This window comes from Nannobrachium achirus (assembly GCF_963921795.1).
Source record: "Nannobrachium achirus genome assembly, chromosome: 2".
Lineage (NCBI taxonomy): Eukaryota > Metazoa > Chordata > Actinopteri > Myctophiformes > Myctophidae > Nannobrachium > Nannobrachium achirus.
This window is the reverse complement of record NC_137811.1, coordinates 33,986,450-34,004,104: the sequence shown is the minus strand read 5'-3', so window position 1 is coordinate 34,004,104 and position 17,655 is coordinate 33,986,450. Positions and strand designations below refer to the sequence as shown.

Here is a 17,655-nt window from a genome sequence, read left to right as displayed (position 1 = left end):
TAATGCAAGGATTCTGTCGCCCAGGAAAGGCAATCGTAATTCATCCCCCAACATGATGTTCACATTTTCCACTATTCGGATCGAAATGAAATCGCATTTTCAAATTATTGGCCCCTGTGCTCATCACAAAGGCGATGAAATTTCACGGTTCATTGGCATTCTGCCGCACACTGTCCGTCTTTTTAAGAGAGAATTTGGTGGCCTAGAATGTACGAAAATGCAGTCTGGGAGAGCAATATCATAAATTAAAAGAGCTCTGGGCATTTTAATTTCATCCTGAATAAAGGAGAGAGTGGTTCCTAGTGTCTGAACCTGAAAAGGTGAACGATGAGAGCAACAGAACCCAATGTGTCTCTGGTGCAGAATTAAAGTTCTCCTCAATTATTCGCTAACATCTCACAGCCGCAGGCAGGCAGGCACAGCAGCAGGCATGGGAGTGCTTGTGCCAGTCCATTTGAAATCGATAATCATGGCCCCGTTTGTAATTCAAATCAAAGAAAAGGGAGATGCAGGAGGAGCAGAGGTGGGAGAGGAAGAGAGAGGAGAGGGAAAGACACAGGGGGAAGGGAAAAAGGGAGAGCACAAAAGGAGAGCGGGTGGATAAACAGATTGCCAGAGACTTGGTGGTGCAGACTGTGGGCAAATGAGTTGCAGCACCAACCTGGGAGCTGGAGGCAGATCAAAGAGCTTTGATAAGGGTCTACTTGTTTTCTCAGGACGTGCCCAGGAGATGAGACCAAACAGATGAGAAGTTTAGAGAGAGAGAGAGAGAGAGAGACACAGAGAGAGAGAGACAGAGAGACAGAGAGACAGAGTGAGAGAGAAGCAAGAGAGAAAGTAAAGTATAATTAAAAGCAGTTTACGTCACGATTTTGGAAAGGGAGTTTTGAGCTCGTCCTCCTCTCTCTCTCTGACATCTGTCTATGGCCCAGACACCTATGAAAAGAGCAATCTTCACATCTAATTTCTTCCTCTCTCAAACATTTTGTTGCTGTCTGGCAGAAACCTTGTGTCTCCATATTTCAACTTTTCATGTTTTTTTTCACACATTAATGCCCTTCATCATACTATAGTGTAACACACAAGTAGCAAAAAAAGGGATCTATAAGCTTGTAGTTCAGCTATTTGTTGCTAAATTGAAAACCAAAGAAATACATAATTATTCAACCAACGAAAAGCATTAACAAGAGCGTGTCACTACAGTAAAGTTCTGCCGTACATTGGATCCACTGGAGCACCATTCCCATTTCCTATAAAGTCAAGATCTTCCGAGGTTTCCACCACAACAGAGACGGTTTGCATTTGTCGCTCTACCTCAGCCGTTTGTGCCATCGTCCTCTTTTCACCAAATAAGTCAAAGTGACGCATCACGTAACAGCTTCCTTGATAGAATACTTTTTGATCTGGCAGTGGCGGTTAAAGTCTTATCTTCCCCTTCCCTCTCTCTCTCTCTCTCTCTCTCTCTCTCTCTCTCTCTCTCTCTCTCTCTCTCTCCTCATAGCCGTCGGCCAGGTTTCTCTCCGCTCATTAAAAGGGACTGGGTGGTACTTAGCAGGCTGTTGGATTAGCTGCCAGTGGAAGGATGGGGGGAAGAGATTTGCTTCTTGCATGCATTACAGAGCGGAGTGGCTTCTACTTAGCTCTGTCTTTAATACTGACAATATAAAGGCTCAGGCTGTTCAAGTACCCTACTTAAGAACATTTCTGAGGTACCTTTGCTTCAATTGAGTATATGTAATGTTTGATGCTTTAAATTTCTACTCTGCTAAAAATCAGGGGCCTTGTCCACGCCTTTTGAACTGAGGGGGGCTTTGGATATCATGTATGCACACATGCCTGGATTGCCTGCGCTGTTTAAACATATCAGTCACTGCTCAAACGTCGTGTCATCGGGCTTAGGGATTAGAACAGGTAGCTTAGCTGAAACAACGGTAAACAAGGGCTTCTCGTGGTTGTGGTAACAATTCAGCGCCTGGGTGTAAATGACCGGGTTGTCAGACACAGCCAGGAGGATCAAAAGAAAAGCGCTCCTCTCAAAAAGTTTCACAAATGTATTTCCTGCTTGAAGCGCCCTGGCCGCTGCGCCAAAGAGCTACAAGGCGTCAGGAGTGTTGAAGTGCAATGCTTGGTGCTGGGAAGAGGAGCGCACCAGGGTGTTTCTACCATAGAAATGCATGGCAGACTGGTGCTGCCAGCTCAGAAGGCGCTCTCTGTGGACATTGTCCCCTTACTTGAAAGCTTTAGTTACTGGTCACTTTTCAGATTTCAATTATTATTACAGAACAGACTTTAACCAATTAAAGACCTGTTTTATACATTAGCTATTTTCGAACAGCCGATCATAATTGGTTCAGATTTACAAGCTCACAATCCGTGGCATCGTGTTGTAACTTGAGGAACATTTTCAATGCAGGCCGTTTACTTGTAACAGTCATACGACCAAGTAGGGCATTCATTTACGGGGAAAAAAAATATACGAAAAAAACATACAGATGTGAAATATGGAGATACAAGGTTTCCACCCGACAGCGACTACTACTGTATATATACACATACACATATTCATATATTCAAATAGACACCCACACCCACACACACACACAAATGAGTGCACGCACACAATAGATTTATAGGTTTAGTCTTTTAGTCACTTGCTCTCACTCTCACACCCAAGCACGCAGGCAGGCAGGCAGGCATGCACGCACGCACGCACGCACGCACGCACGCACGCACGCACGCACGCACACAGAGAGTAATGAGACAATCTAGCCGAGGGGCCCTGCTGTCTGTGACAGCTTTTTTATTTCAAGATGATTCTCCTTCCACAGCCGGATGTGGCCACTCACAGTCCAATCTCCCTTTAGCGACCACGAAGACCCCCACTCCTTCCCATGGTGTAATTTCCTAAAGGGGCCACTTGCCCTGACATCACGTACGAGAAACCAGAGAAAAGGCCTCGCCACGGTGGGCCGCAATACATTTCCAGCATCATGTAACATACTGTAATACAACTCCCAATCACCTAAGCTTGTCTTGAAATGTGTGATGCTGCTACAGTAATGCAATGTTACTGCTGCCCTGACCACAAGTGTAAAAAAAGGAAAAAAAGGATAGTTGCATCGTGGAGTGAATATCTCATTGCTGTCCGTTGGAAACCTTGCATTTCCAAAACATTCCTATATTATTCTTTGAAAAATGTTTTTTAAAATAGAGAAAACAGCTGTGAGCTTGTAGATCACTACTTGGGTGCGATACTCTTGTTGATGGAGTAGGACATCAATTAAAGGTTGAAAAGTGGTTTCTGCCCCACAGCAATGGTCTGCAGCTTCCTACTGTACAGTCGTGCAATAATCACACCAACCCTAGTGTCCCTACACTAGTATTCTGAGCATGTCATAGTAGCTGAACATTCTGATAAATCACACTTGTGTGAACTGAGCGGTGGAGGCTGTGTGTGTGTGTGTGTGTGTGTGTGTGTGTGTGTGTGTGTGTGTGTGTGTGTGTGTGTGTGTGTGTGTGTGCGCGCGCGCGTGCGTGCGTGCGAATGTGAGTCTGAACAACAGCGCCCCTCCCTTAACATGTGTGGTCAGAAAAGGTTACTGCAGGCTACAGACACGCATACCCACACACACGGCCACGTATAGGAGCAGAACCAGAAAAAATGTGCTGTCTGAGCTTTTATCCATGTTTTTTTTACGTTCTCCAGCTCTGTGTGTGTGTGTGTGTGTGTGTGTGTGTGTGTGTGTGTGTGTGTGTGTGTGTGTGTGTGTGTGTGTGTGTGTGTGTGTGTGTGTGGAGACGCCATGTCCGCATGCATGAAAAATAGCCGCGACGCGTTGTGAGCTTGTAGATAGGCTATTTTTGAGCGGTGGTTACACCGTCTCCTATACGTGGCCGTGTGTGTATGCGTCAGGGCTCGAGACTAAGGGAATCCCGACATCCCAGGGACTTAAAATTATATATTTGGGACGCAAATTAATCTCCCCTGGGACGCAGACGGGACGTAGAGGATTCTTTTGAGCGCGCATGCGTGCGTGCGTGCGAATGTGAGTCTGAACAACAGCGCCCCTCCCTTAACATGTGTGGTCAGAAAAGGTTACTGCAGGCTACAGACACGCATACCCACACACACGGCCACGTATAGGAGCGTTGTGACCACCGCTCAAAAATAGCTCATGCACAAGCTCAGACGTTAGCTTGCAGATTAGCTATTTTCGTTATTTGACGTACGCTACTAAGTATATATAGGGGTTTAAGTGATTAGGGAAGTGGATAATGGAAGAGGTTGTGGAAGGCAAGCGGAGGGAGAAACGTAAAGATAAGACAGAGCTCCTATAGGACATTGAGATAGCAAGGCTAATCTTAATTATGTAAATCGTGTCTTGGGTCCTGATTGAAATGGCCCTCTGTGACTGTCTTCCTTCTGTTACACACAGGTGGAAATTCTTTTCGCTTTAAAAGGAATGTTTTGATTTACATTAGCGGAAACCACTGGATCTGGTGAATGAATATTACATGCCTCTTTTGCCTGACATAGAATGCGTCCTCGTTACCTCTGATGATTTTGGCAGATCTTGTGCTTGTTTTAAGCTTATTTGGGGCTTTTCTACATTACTTTTCCCTCTCAGCTACAAAACTTGGACCAGAGGCGTTCCGATTTGATAGTGGAGCCGAGGCCACTGCGATCAGACTGAGCGACAGGTACTACATCCTGCGGCCGGAGGTCATCGAGAGCTACATGTACATGTGGCGTCTGACCCACGACCCCAAGTATCGGGAGTGGGGCTGGGAGGCTGTGGAGGTGAGATATTTTACTTAGAGAAATGCTGTTCATAAGAAGTATTACATGCTGTTACAATGACATAAAGCATTGCTTAAAGTGATAGTTCACCTATTTTTGACATGAAGCTGTGTGAAATACTTGCCATTAAAATAGTGGTTACAAATGTATTAATCCATTACCAGAGTCCCGTGGTCAGAGTTCTGGTCAGTTTTAGATGAATATAAAGTAGTTCCGGTGATTTGGCAGGGGCTCATGGCCCAATCGTTAAAAATAGATGAATCCACAAAACTAGCTTCATTTGTATTGTTGACCTATTTCTACCAAATAGACCAACTTTCGTTCAACTTTGACCCCTCTGTCACATGGTACTATTTTTTGTGTCCAGTATCACTATGCCGCTGCAACGTATTTCCCCAAAACAAGGTGCTTTGCAGGTAGCTGATCAGAATGAAACCTCGCTCCATATGGTAGAAATAGGCCAACAATACAAATGACTCTAGTTTTGTGGATTAATCTATTTTCAATGATTGGGCCACGCCAAATGGCCCCCACCCCATTCATTAGAAACTGACCAGAACTCTGACCACGGGACTCTGGTAATCAATTAATACATTTTTAACCACTGTTTTAATGGCAAGTATTTCACACAGCTTTATGTCAAAAATAGGTGAACTATCACTTTAATGTTGTGTTTACACCCTGTTTCATTAATTATAATGCATGTCCATGGCCCCCTACTTTATCAGGCCACTGTAACATCCTCAATTACTCCAAGTTACCTACACCAGTTTCCTTGATTTTGCATGGAACTATATATTAGCCCGTAAATCTTGAGATTCCACACACAGCGAAGGGTGAAGGTTGTGCAGAGGGCAGTGATATTAATCGACAATAGCCATCACATTAGCCCTGTTAAATGGCGGAGGGCTGGCATGATAGATTTAACATTAATTTAAGTGTGCACACAAGTGGAGAGATCAAGTTGACAAGTTTGACGGCCCTTTAATTATTGGGCTCAAAGGTGGAAAGCACTGCACACGCCTCTCTTCATGCACATCTAGCACTAACACGTCAGGGTCTTTGTAATTAGCACATTTATACCAGGCCTTTGTAACAGGGGTAATAATTTGCCAAGCCGCTTGGCAAATTGTTCAGCCTTTCCACATTAGCCCTTGTCAGAATTAGCATCGCCAAGGCTTCTATTATTGAGTCAACTGAGTGTATTGACCATATCCAATTATGAATGGTAACCTCCATACCTTGACACAGGGGTGGGTAATGGCCTTTCCCTCTGTGTAGGGTAATAATAATAATGATAATAATGATCTCTAGATTGATATTTCTATGCATTTGATGTATTAATGTTGATGTTTTGATGTATCACCTTGCTTATTGTATTGATGTATTACCTTGCTTATTGCTTAGGTCGCTCTGGATCAAGAGCGTCTGCTAAATGCCTAAATTGTAAATTGTAATTGTAATTGTCTCCACCAGCCGAAGGCTGAGGGAGAGTATGTTTTCCCCTCCGTCCGTCCGTCCGTCCGTCCGTCCGTCCGTGCGTGCGTGCGTCCGTCCGTCCGTGCGTCCGTGCGTCCTCGCAGTTTGTGAGCAGCTAATCTCAGTCACCGTTGGCCCGATCGCTGCCAAACTGAGCACACACACTCCCTGGATGCCAATCTAGAACCTCTGCCCCACATTTTTCAAATCAGCCTCATGGTGGCGCTATAACAGGCTGATTTGTGTGGCCTGGTTGTTACCAGCTAATCTCCGGCGCCGTTGGCCCGATCGCTGCCAAACTGAGCACACACACTCCCTGGATGCTAATTCAGAACCTCTGCCCCACATTTTTTAAATCAGCCTCATGGTGGCGCTATAACAGGCCGATTTGTGTGGCATGGTGGAGACCTGTGCTCGTTGTAAATTGTAATAATAACGATGACGATTTTACTCAGTTTCTTCTCCCTTGTACTGTATGCACCAATGTTATTTTTAATGTGTATAGTAAGTAGTCGGCTATGACACAAGAGATAGCTACACTACAGGTCCAATTTGCACTTGCGATCCTTTGTCAATTCTTATATCATGACAAAAATGTGTATTTATTGGAATGAATGAGTGGGGGCAAAAATGAATGAAACAAAATGAATAATGATAAATCAATAAGTCATTGATGTTTTATAGAGTTTTCATAGTCAACAATCCAGCAAATGCAGTATTAAAGGGATATTTCACATTCAAAAATGTTAAAGTCTAATCAGGCTTTTATGAACACCCTGGACAGTTTTTAATTTGCTTGATTGAGAATTTAGATATTTTATGTAAATGTTATCAGGCCCTCCCCATCCAGGGCCCCTCCCCTTACACACCCATTGTAACTTCAAACTCCTTTTTAACCATGGTAGATTCATTTAAAACACCCATTATTTTTTTCCGTTGACTCATAATACCCTCCTAATACGTGAGCTGGCCGTGTGTTTTCGATAACGTCAGCGTATTATGAGTCACCAGAAGAATAATGGGTGTTTTTAATTAATCTATCATGGTTAAAATGGAGTTTAAAGTTACAATGGGTGTGTATGGGGAGGGGCCCTGAATGGGGAGGGCCTGATAACATTTACATCAAATATCTAAATTCTCAATCAAGCAAATATAACAGCATTTGCTCATTTTGGCCACAAAGACTTTTCACTGGGAACACAATGGCAACCTTTTCTCCTTTTCCTCCCTGTCTGCGGTATACTGTAGGCCCTGGAGCAGCATTGTCGAGTGGAGTCAGGCTTCTCTGGCATACGTGACGTCTACGCCACAATGGTGGGTCATGATAACATGCAGCAGAGCTTCTTCCTCTCAGAGACTCTCAAGTAAGTATTATTTCCTGTTCTCAGAATCAGAATGAGCGTCCCCAACATCACCCACACCACAGACACCCATCTTGCCTGCCGCTAAGAACAGGGCATATACTGTGTAACATTCTGCAAATGGCTGTTTGGGAGAGACTTCTTTGCCGTTAATAGAATGCGAGATAGGATACGTACTGTATAAGGTGGAATACTTGCACACAGCGGGAATCCATCTCCATTCTGTGCTTGGGTAAGTTCACTGAGCACGGTCACATCAGAATGGATGCTAAGGAATCACTCAAGCATATCCTCTGATCGCTGTGGTGTCGGAAGGGCAATTTTGGGTGATTCAAGTAGCACTTTGAAAGAGATTGTATCCTCGTTTCTTCTGTCAACGAAAGCTGGGGATGGCAAAATGTCCCACTTATATTCTGCTGAAATCTGTGGTCCTCATTCATGATGTGTGTTGAACCATGTTGTGCAAGACCTGAATATTTGTATGTTTTCATAACAAAACATCATTTTGGTAGAAAAGAAATATAACTAGAAAAGAGCACTCCGAGGAGTGCAGATCATCACCAGGCAAGCTTGCCTACCCAGGGCTGTGTCAGAGGAGGGCAGCCACCAGGACACGAGAGTTCAAAAACGAATAACACATTTTGGAAGCCAATCGTAGGCAACTGGAATGGAATAAGAACAATCTCACTGATATTTCTTGATCACTCCAGAACTAATGTGTACCGATTTGTGTAAATGTTGGCCAGAATCTATAGTAGTATCAAAGTGTGTTAAAAAATAAAAAAGACCAAAAAACAACAACAACCACCTTTGGGTTCCTCACCCCACTACGTTGAAAACTGGACCACATCAGTGCACTTTGATTGCATGTAATGGACCATTTGTTTTCAACCTTTTTCATATCAAGATTATTGATTATTTAAGTGATTAAGTGATTATTTATTCGGCATTTGAGCCACGGACCACCATTTGATTAGATTTAGCCTCTCAGACTCAGAACCTAGAATATTTTGTTATTGTTCGATACGATTTTGTCCACAATTCCATGCTGTTGATCAAAATAACAACTTTTCTACATTCTCTAATTGTGTGGACTTCTTGTAAATGAATGCAGATGTTTAACAATAATTTAACTCTTGAGAGTGTTTCATTTTATACTCTCAAGGAGTTAAAGATCTATAAGGGTCCATTTGGTTACCAACTCTCCATCATTTAGCAGGGGACCACCTGGAACCCCCTCAAGGACCACTGGTTGAAAACCACTGTGATAGACAATGTAACTAAAACAACTGATGTAGAGCAGTGGTTCTCAACCTGTGGGTCGGGACCCCCAGGGGGGTCCCCAAATTATTTTGGGGGGTCCCCAGATGATTAACTTAATGTGCAACATTGTTTTCTCTCTCAAGAGTAAACAAACCAACATAAAGTTTAAGTGTATAGAGTGTATCTGCACATTTATAAAGTGACAATTTAAGGACTTTTTAATTCTCTAGAGGCAGAAATTGTGAAAATAGCCGATCTACATGCTCACAACGCCTCGCGTTGGGAGGCGTTGTGAGCATGTAGATCGGCTATTTTCACAATAGAACCGTGTTACACAAAATGTAATTTCTCAACTCTTAGTGCTCGTCAGGGTGGGGGGGTCTCCAGTTAAAATATGATTATTTTTGGGGTCGCTGCCTGAAAAGGTTGAGAACCACAGTACCTGCCTAGTAATTGTGTCTTTCTGTGACTGCTCGTTCAGGTATCTGTACCTGCTCTTCTCTGATGACGACCTCCTGTCACTGGATGACTGGGTGTTCAACACAGAAGCCCATCCACTTCCTATCGTCCGCAGGAACTGCCTACAGGCGGGAGGACCGGCGGACAGCCTCTGATTAAGACTGAACACGTCACCCGTCCAAGACTCATAACAGTTGCAGATACAGATACACGCACGGCGCACGCGCACACAATGCACGTGCACGAGTGTGCGAGCACACACACACACACACACACACACACACACACACACACGCACAGACGCACAGACGCACACACGCACACACTCACGCACACACGCACAGTCACAGTGCAAACACACACCAACACAATGCAGGTTCAGGGTCCTCTTAAGGGGCCGTTCGCGGACTCTCGATTCCTTTCCAGTAAAGGATGTTGTCGTTATACGCTGTGATTGTATATCCTTGCGCCAGGACTACTTCCTGCTGGCACTTTTTTTGTGGACAATCAAGACCAACATGAACTTTTATGAAAAGAGCACCTTTTTTTCTTTCCTCCTTTCCTCCGTGAGGAAACCAGAATAACTTACAGACCCAAATGTATGGGAAGAGGGTTGAATGGGCCATAATGTGTGTGTGTGTGTGTGAGAGAGAGACAGAGAGGTAGAGAACCACTTGAGTTTTGCTTTTGATTCCGTTGATTCACTCCCCTTTAGTGATACATGATCCTGTCAATGCATCTTTCCTTTCTGTGCACTCTCTTTGACCAAAGTTTTCTTTGCATTACTATGTTTGCCCTTTTCCAGTAACAATGTATTTTGGTGAGATTTGAGAGATAGCAAAATGAAAGGCTAACATGAAGGTTTGAATGGTAATTGATATTAATACATGTACAGACAATTGTGAAATGTCATTCTCAAAGCCACCTCCAAACTAACGTTGATGTCATGTTTCTTACTGAAACAAGCTTGAATTAATTTTACGGTTAGGAGGTGGTAAGAAAGGTGACACAGTTGGACAGTGTGCCCATCATATGAAGGTTGTTTTTTAGATTTGTTGTAACTGTATGCTGGTATACTATTTTGAACAGGGAAACCATTTATCTAACCTCCCAGCCTTTTAAACTGTAACATACATTATGTGATGTCAAATCTGTGAGTATAAAAAATAAACACTAACCAGACTCAAAAAGATAGCACTATTAGCTATACCAATTCCAGTGGATGCACTGGGCATTTGTGGGGAGTAATTTGCTAATGACATCAGGGACAGCCAAACAAAGTACAATTGGCATTACTGTAGGTTGTACAATTTAAGAAAAGTGCAACGATACAGGGTTGGAATTGTTTCACCAACAGTATAAAACTGTATGGTTTTGATGGGAGTCTAGACTCTCCAAGCAGCAGCAGCAGCAGATGATTATTATGCCTTGCGGCGGAATTTATTTTTCTTTTTAGCAACCAGACCCACCTGTGTGCGTATTTCTACATGGCTACCAGCAGTGGTAGAAAAAGTACTCACATTCTTTACTTAAGTAAAAGTATCAATACTGCAATGTAGAAGTACTCTGTTAGGGTGCCCTCACACCAAAATACCTGTGAGAGTGGAATCCGTGTTCCGCCAATGCATTTCAATGAGAGTGAAGCGGTTTCATGCCAGCAGAGGATTTCTGCAAACAACGCTCCCTTATCATTGAAATGCATCCCTTATCAAATAAATGTAGTGGAGTAAAAGTACAATATTTTTCGAGATGTAGTGGAGAAGAAGTAAAAGTATTGGAAATTGGAAATACGCAAGTAAAGTACAAATACTTCAAAATTGTACTTAAGTACAGTACTTAAGTAAATGTACCTAGTTACTTTACAACACTGGCTACCAGTTCTGCCGTGATGCTCAAAGCTATTAGTGCAATCTCTTTCTTAAGACCAGACTGGGGAAATGGGAATGGAGTGTTCATGTTTGTCATTATTTTTTATCATCATTGCTGTCCATTGCAGTTGGAGAGAATGTGCTGTACATACAGAGGATGTGCGTGTGACCACATGTGAGCTCGTCTTTGACTCTCTTTTGTGATCTTTGTTTCTATTCTATTTCTTTTTACTTTACAATTTTAGTTGGGGTTTTATTCTGAGTTTTAATTTGATTTGCTTCCCTCAGGTGTTTCTGTAAAAAAAAACAAATAGTTTTAATTTTATGTCTAGTTATCGCTGATATTAATTGTTATTACTTCTTACTGGTTGATTTGACTTATCTTTATTGTTGAATATTTTCAAATACAGATAAAAAAAAACCTGTGCAACTTTGTACATTTAAAAATGAGGTTGTTGTGTATTTTGTGTCATTGTTTGTTCTTGCCTGAAATGAAAAATACTTAAGACCTGATTAAAGGCCCATTCCCACGTACTGGGCGCGATAAAGATAACGATAAAAAATATCGTTCTCAATTGAAGTGGATGGCAATGCCGTGAACGCCAACATACAGTAATTATCGTTAATGATAATTATCGTTATCTTTATCGCACCCAGTGGGAATGGGCCTTTATACTTTGCGCATTTTGTCACTGAAAATAGATCTACAAGCTCACAACACATCACACTGTATTTTTGGTGTGAGACACATCCGTGAAACTACGTATAACACAGGCATAATGTAGTTGTATTACAGTATATTAGAAATGTTTTTATTGTCTCCACCAGCCGAAAGGTATGTTTTCGCCCTGTCTGTCTGTCCGTCTGTGCGTGCGTGTGTCCGTGTGTGCATGTGTGTGTGCGTGCGTCCGTCCATCCAGTTTGTTACCAGCTTATCTCCGGGGGTGTTGGCCTGGTCGCTGGCAAACTGTGCACACACTCCCTGGATGCCATCTAATTGGCTAACATTGGCTTCCAAAGTTAGCAGGATTGGTCCATTTTAAACAAAATGACTTAAATCATGAACAGAGCTTGTGATTACAGAGAAATTCTGCATGCACATTCCCACTAGGTTAAGGAACAAATTACACTCAGAAGATGAAAAATTAGACCCTCTCATGGTGTAAAACTAACAAGGGAATATTTCATATTGTTCTTCCCAAATAATTCACCTGCACTGGATATGCCAGCCTGTACCGTTTCGATATCAGTCATACAATTGACTCGCCAGGTATAATTGGCAGCATTGACATTTAATTGCATTTTTTGCTAAAGACATTTTTCAAATTTTAATTTGCCAACATGAATTTCACACAGACCTCAAGGAGAGGTATCAATGATTTGATTTGTCACATGCTCATAAATGTATGAGCAGTGAAATGTTGGTACAGCAGACTCCTCCAGACTACAATCTATGTCAAACATTTAGTACGCTGACCTGACGTAGTGTGGGCTTGTAGATCATCTTCCAATGCGTGACAACATTGGAAGCAAAAGAGGCACTCTTGCCTGTAATTTTGGCATTGTAATATCTTTTCAGCACAAAAAAAATAAAACAACGGCCAGGAAAAATACTGAGGTGCACACAGCATAGCCTTGCCAACTCTTATCACGTTAACACATGTTGGCGCTCTCAGAATGGTCCTTGACCCTTTTCTCATGGGTAGAATAACGTGTCCTGTGCTAGGTAGGGGTTGGGAGCATGCATGGCATCGTGTATAAATGCCAGGGTGGCATTCTGTGGGGTGTCATTCACCTCCAGGAGTGACAACGACAAGATGCTTCCTTTGTTCCTCATCCTTCTGACGGGTAAGAACTATGATATATTTATGATATTATTATTATTATTATTATTAACTTATTTTCCTATTGAGGACCCAATTCTACAAATGTATTCTAAATCCTAATAGTTTTCACTATCTAAAATATTTTGTAACGGGGACCCCCAGAAGCAAAGATTTTAGTTTATAGGGCGCTCAGGTGGCGCAGTGGTAAAGTCCCTGCCCACCACCACGGAGGTTGTGGGTTCGAATCCACCGTGGTGCAATGTCGGGTGTCTGTGCGCACACAATTGGCCCGTGATCGGGGGAGGGTTGCCGAATGGGCAGGGTGATATTGGTCATTGCATGTAATAATCATATTTTAACTGGGTCACAATGCCTGGGTCGCAACGCGAGGCATTGTGAGCATGTAGATTGGCTATTTTCACAATTTCTTCCTCAAATATTTGACAATTTGGCCAATGTTTAATGTTTAATGTCATTTTAGAGGTATTAAAAAATCCTTATAATTGTCACTTTTAGAAATGAGCATATAGGCCTACTCTCTATACACTTGGTGGTTTGTTTACTGTTGAGTGAGAGAACAATGTTGCACATTAAAGGAATAGTTCACCCTCAAAAGGCCTTTTTTTCTATTGATTACTCATACCATGGAGACTTGATAGAGTTCAATTATATATTTTGTTTTTTGTCGCAATAATTAGATTTCAATAACTGTATCCCCATTGATTCCGGATGTGGACCCGTCCCCATGGCGTCCATGGCGTGAGTAATCAATAGGAAAAAAGTCATTTTGGGGGTGAACTACTCCTTTAAGTTAATCATCTGGGGACATTCATTTGAGGGCCCCCTTGGGGGTCCCGACCCACAGGTTGAGAACCACATACCCTCACCATGCCAACTGCTTTATTTCCCATTGCTATACACACACTGTGTGACGACGTGTGTCCTAACACGTTCCTGTTCCAGCTGGAGAGAGTGTGTCTGCATGGGACAATGCCTTTGACCAGCCCCTGCATGTGGTGTGTCCCGGTGGCTCTGCTGTCTCCCACATAGCAAGGTAGCCTGTCTGCAGTGGTGGAAAATGTACTCAAATGTTTTACTAAGTAAAAGTATCAATACTGCAACAATGTAGAAATACTCCATTACAAGTGAAAGTCCAAAATTCAAAATGTACTCGAGTAAAGGTACAAAAGTATTGGCATCAAAATATACTTTAGTACCAAAAGTGTGTGTGTGTGTGTGTGTGTGTGTGTGTGTGTGTGTGTGTGTGTGTGTGTGTGTGTGTGTGTGTGTGTGTGTGTGTGTGTGTGTGTGTGTGCGCGCGCAGGGCTAGGCGATGTGACAGACTTCAAATCAATATCATGATTATTTCAAACGTTTACCTTGATAGAGATTAATGAACCATGATAGAATGAACCAAATAGAAGATCTACATACAACCTCACAGCATGTGAACTCGCGATGCACCGTGTTGTGAACTTGTAGATCGTCTATTTTCTCTATTTGTACCCCACCATTGTACAGTAAAATATAACACAATGGTTTTAAAAATATTTTTTTATTTTATATATTTTTTTAAATTTACATATATTGTTATGTTTATTTTATTTGAAAGTGAAATATCCCTATAATGTTGAAAATTCGGGAAGTGGTCCTTAAAGTTAAGGTTTAGGTTGAGGACTTGAGGTCAAGGTTTAGGTTATGCTTAGTTTAAGGTTACTGTTGGGTTTGGGATTTTTAAGTCGCAAATAATGTATAATCACAGTATCAATATTACTAACCTCCATTCCATCATTTGTTTTGTAATCTTCTTATTCTTCTTCACAGTGAACACAACAACCATCACGAGGATCGCCTGTGGAAGATCGGTTGTAAGAAGGCAGTGGACCAGTTCAGTGACTGCTACTGGTCCGGCTACGTCAACGACTTCGATCAGGCCTTCGACTTCCAGTGCCGTTCGAACTATGTGATGGCAGGGATGTCCAGTTACCATGAGAACCACCACGAAGACCGACGGTAATGGGCCGACATTTGTTGCGTTTCCATAAAGCCTCTTAATGCGCATTAAGGGTTTTGCGAATAAATCTTTTTGTGGAAAAACTTCAAAATTCGAATAAACTTTCATTATCTGCAAAAACTTTATCCGCTTGGACTGGAGGAGGTGGATTTTGAGGCTCTATTGAATAAACTAAATGAGCATTAGTAAATGGAAACACAAAGCAAATACGTTTTGAATGAAAATGCTTTGAATTAGCATGATATCGATTTGGCTGAAGGGAGCTACCAACGTGTTATCGCCGTGTTCCCGACTACTGTACCTTGCATTGGATGTTTATTTTACGGCTCTGTTGTGTGCAAGCCTTGTCCGTCACATCATCAAAGTAAATCCTGGCTAACCCTTCGTCATCACATCGTGTTGCGTGCCAAAAGTGGACGATTTACAAGCTCACAGCAGCTCGCATCCGCAACACTGCAGGATGAGTGTGCAGCGAGACGGCCACAGCAGTCAGACGTGAAGTGCTCACGTCTCGGGACATCCTATGTGCAAGCCCGCGGGAAGTATTTACATTCCCAAGAATCGCATTTCATCAGTTTAATGGAAACAGGCTAAATTCGCTTTGTCTTAATGCGCATTTCTGATAATTCCCTTCCCTAATTCGAATAAGTTTACGGAAACATGACTATTGTAGCCTCCACTCCAGAAATGAAGCCGGAAATATTGACTGGAGGGCGGGTGTTCACTCTGTATAGTCAATACAAAGTCTAGAAACATAGCCTACTTCATCATTAATTTAAAAATTAATGTGACCATGATTTACTAAACGCATATACCGGTACATGTATATGTATAAGGGGAGGAAAAAGAACATAGATACCTCATCCACCGCTGCAGTTCATTGGATTGACGTGTAACAACTGGAGGCCGGAAACATCATTTTTGGAGGAATAAAAACATTTAAAAACTGCCACTGAGAGGCTCCTTTTTACTGAAACCAAGAATGAATTACAATGGTAGTGGATCGAGAGAAAGGACTTTTGCCCCACCAAGACACAGCTACCAATGGGTGCGAAGAGGGGCGGGACAATGGGCGGGATTTGACAAAGGGTGAATTCAGAGTGCGAAAAACCACTGTATTCTTTACCTTCTTAAATACTCTCAAACTCCTTTTTTGTGGCACAGAATTTACTTTAAGATATTTTAGGATAGTATTTAGTTGTTGGTGTGGTCAATTCACCATGACAGAGCCTATTTAAAAATATCGCCACAACATTCGGGCCAGAACCGGTGGCCGGCAGTTATACACTCATGTAGCTGGCTAAAGGAGCCTGATAGACCGATACATGCAAATCCCGGATTCCTGGGATGATGCACACCGGTTCTATGATTTCTCTGACAACGCTGTGGCATATTTTTAAATAGGCTCTGTCATGATTAATTGACCCACATTCATGGAGTTTAAACAAATACTACTATTCCAAAACAACTGACAAGTTAATTCAGTGCAACAAAAAAAAAGTTTGAGGGCTCTTTTGGTGTTGAAATATTTATACGATGGACATTTTAATGGCGGACATTCGGTCTGATTCGGATTGTTTCGGGTTGAAACGAGGTGGCGCGTTGCATTGTGGAACTATACAACGAAGTGCTTGTAGTGTCCAACCCCTGAATTGAGAAGGGGCTTTTGTCAATGGAAAAAAAGAGCAAAAATAATTCTCCCTGTCATTCATTTCAGCTGGCAGTACTACTGCTGTACGGCGCCTGGGCTGACCTTGAGCAGGTGTGTGAAAACCCAGGAGGTCAACGACTGGGACGAATACTTCAACTGGCAGACCCCCGGGGCCAGCGACCATGTGACGGGCGCAGCCAGTCACCATCACAATCACCACGAGTAAGTCCTGTACATCAGTGGTTCCCATTCTTCCCAAACCTTTCAGCTCGAGACCCAAAAGAGGGATAAGAAGTTTGCTCGGAGACCCAAACTAGTGAAAACAGGAGATCTGCAAGCCACGCAACGTGTCGCTTCGTGCCGTGTTGCGAGCTTGTAGATCGGCTATTTTAACTAGTTTTGGGATTACTTCTTAATTATTATATGTTTTTATTCATGGAATATATACACATATACACACTCTATGGACAAACACACACGCATGCATGCACGCACGCACGCACACACGCACACAGGCACGCACACACACACACACACACACACACACACACACACACACACACACACACACACACACACACACACACACACACACACACACACGGTTTCAAATTTGTTTATATTCTTAACATAGAAATGTTCTTTTAATCTACTTATTTTTTGTAATTTCTTTTTTTAGTAATTCATGAGACTATATTTTATAAGATAAATAATGCTGATGAATTAATACAGTATCTGGCCTATACTCCTGTTCGCAATTTGGTGTGAGGGGAGTTTCTCACCTGAACTGAGTCAGTGGGTCCCTAGACATGAAAAATCACAGAGGTGCTCGTCCGCCATAGTGGCACGAATGGTGCAATAGCCAAATCAAATATGGCCGCCATCAGCTATAATGAAAATCCAACTTTTGTGTATATGCACATGCAATACCTC

The 17,655-nt window shown here is 42.5% G+C and overlaps 1 protein-coding gene across 2 annotated transcripts in view; it reads left to right on the top strand.

Moving 5' to 3' along the window:
- LOC308309049 (mannosyl-oligosaccharide 1,2-alpha-mannosidase IA) overlaps window positions 1–11,667 on the top strand; it is a 295,341-nt gene extending 283,674 nt beyond the window's left edge. For both annotated transcript variants that reach the window (XM_080754512.1, XM_080754513.1), the window contains exons 10-12: window positions 4,629–4,801; window positions 7,529–7,644; window positions 9,386–11,667. In XM_080754512.1, the coding sequence (XP_080610638.1) occupies window positions 4,629–4,801; window positions 7,529–7,644; window positions 9,386–9,518 (422 nt within the window). In that variant the 3' untranslated portion in view covers window positions 9,519–11,667. The remainder of the gene's footprint in view (window positions 1–4,628; window positions 4,802–7,528; window positions 7,645–9,385) is intronic.
- The last annotated feature ends 5,988 nt before the right edge of the window (window positions 11,668–17,655 follow it).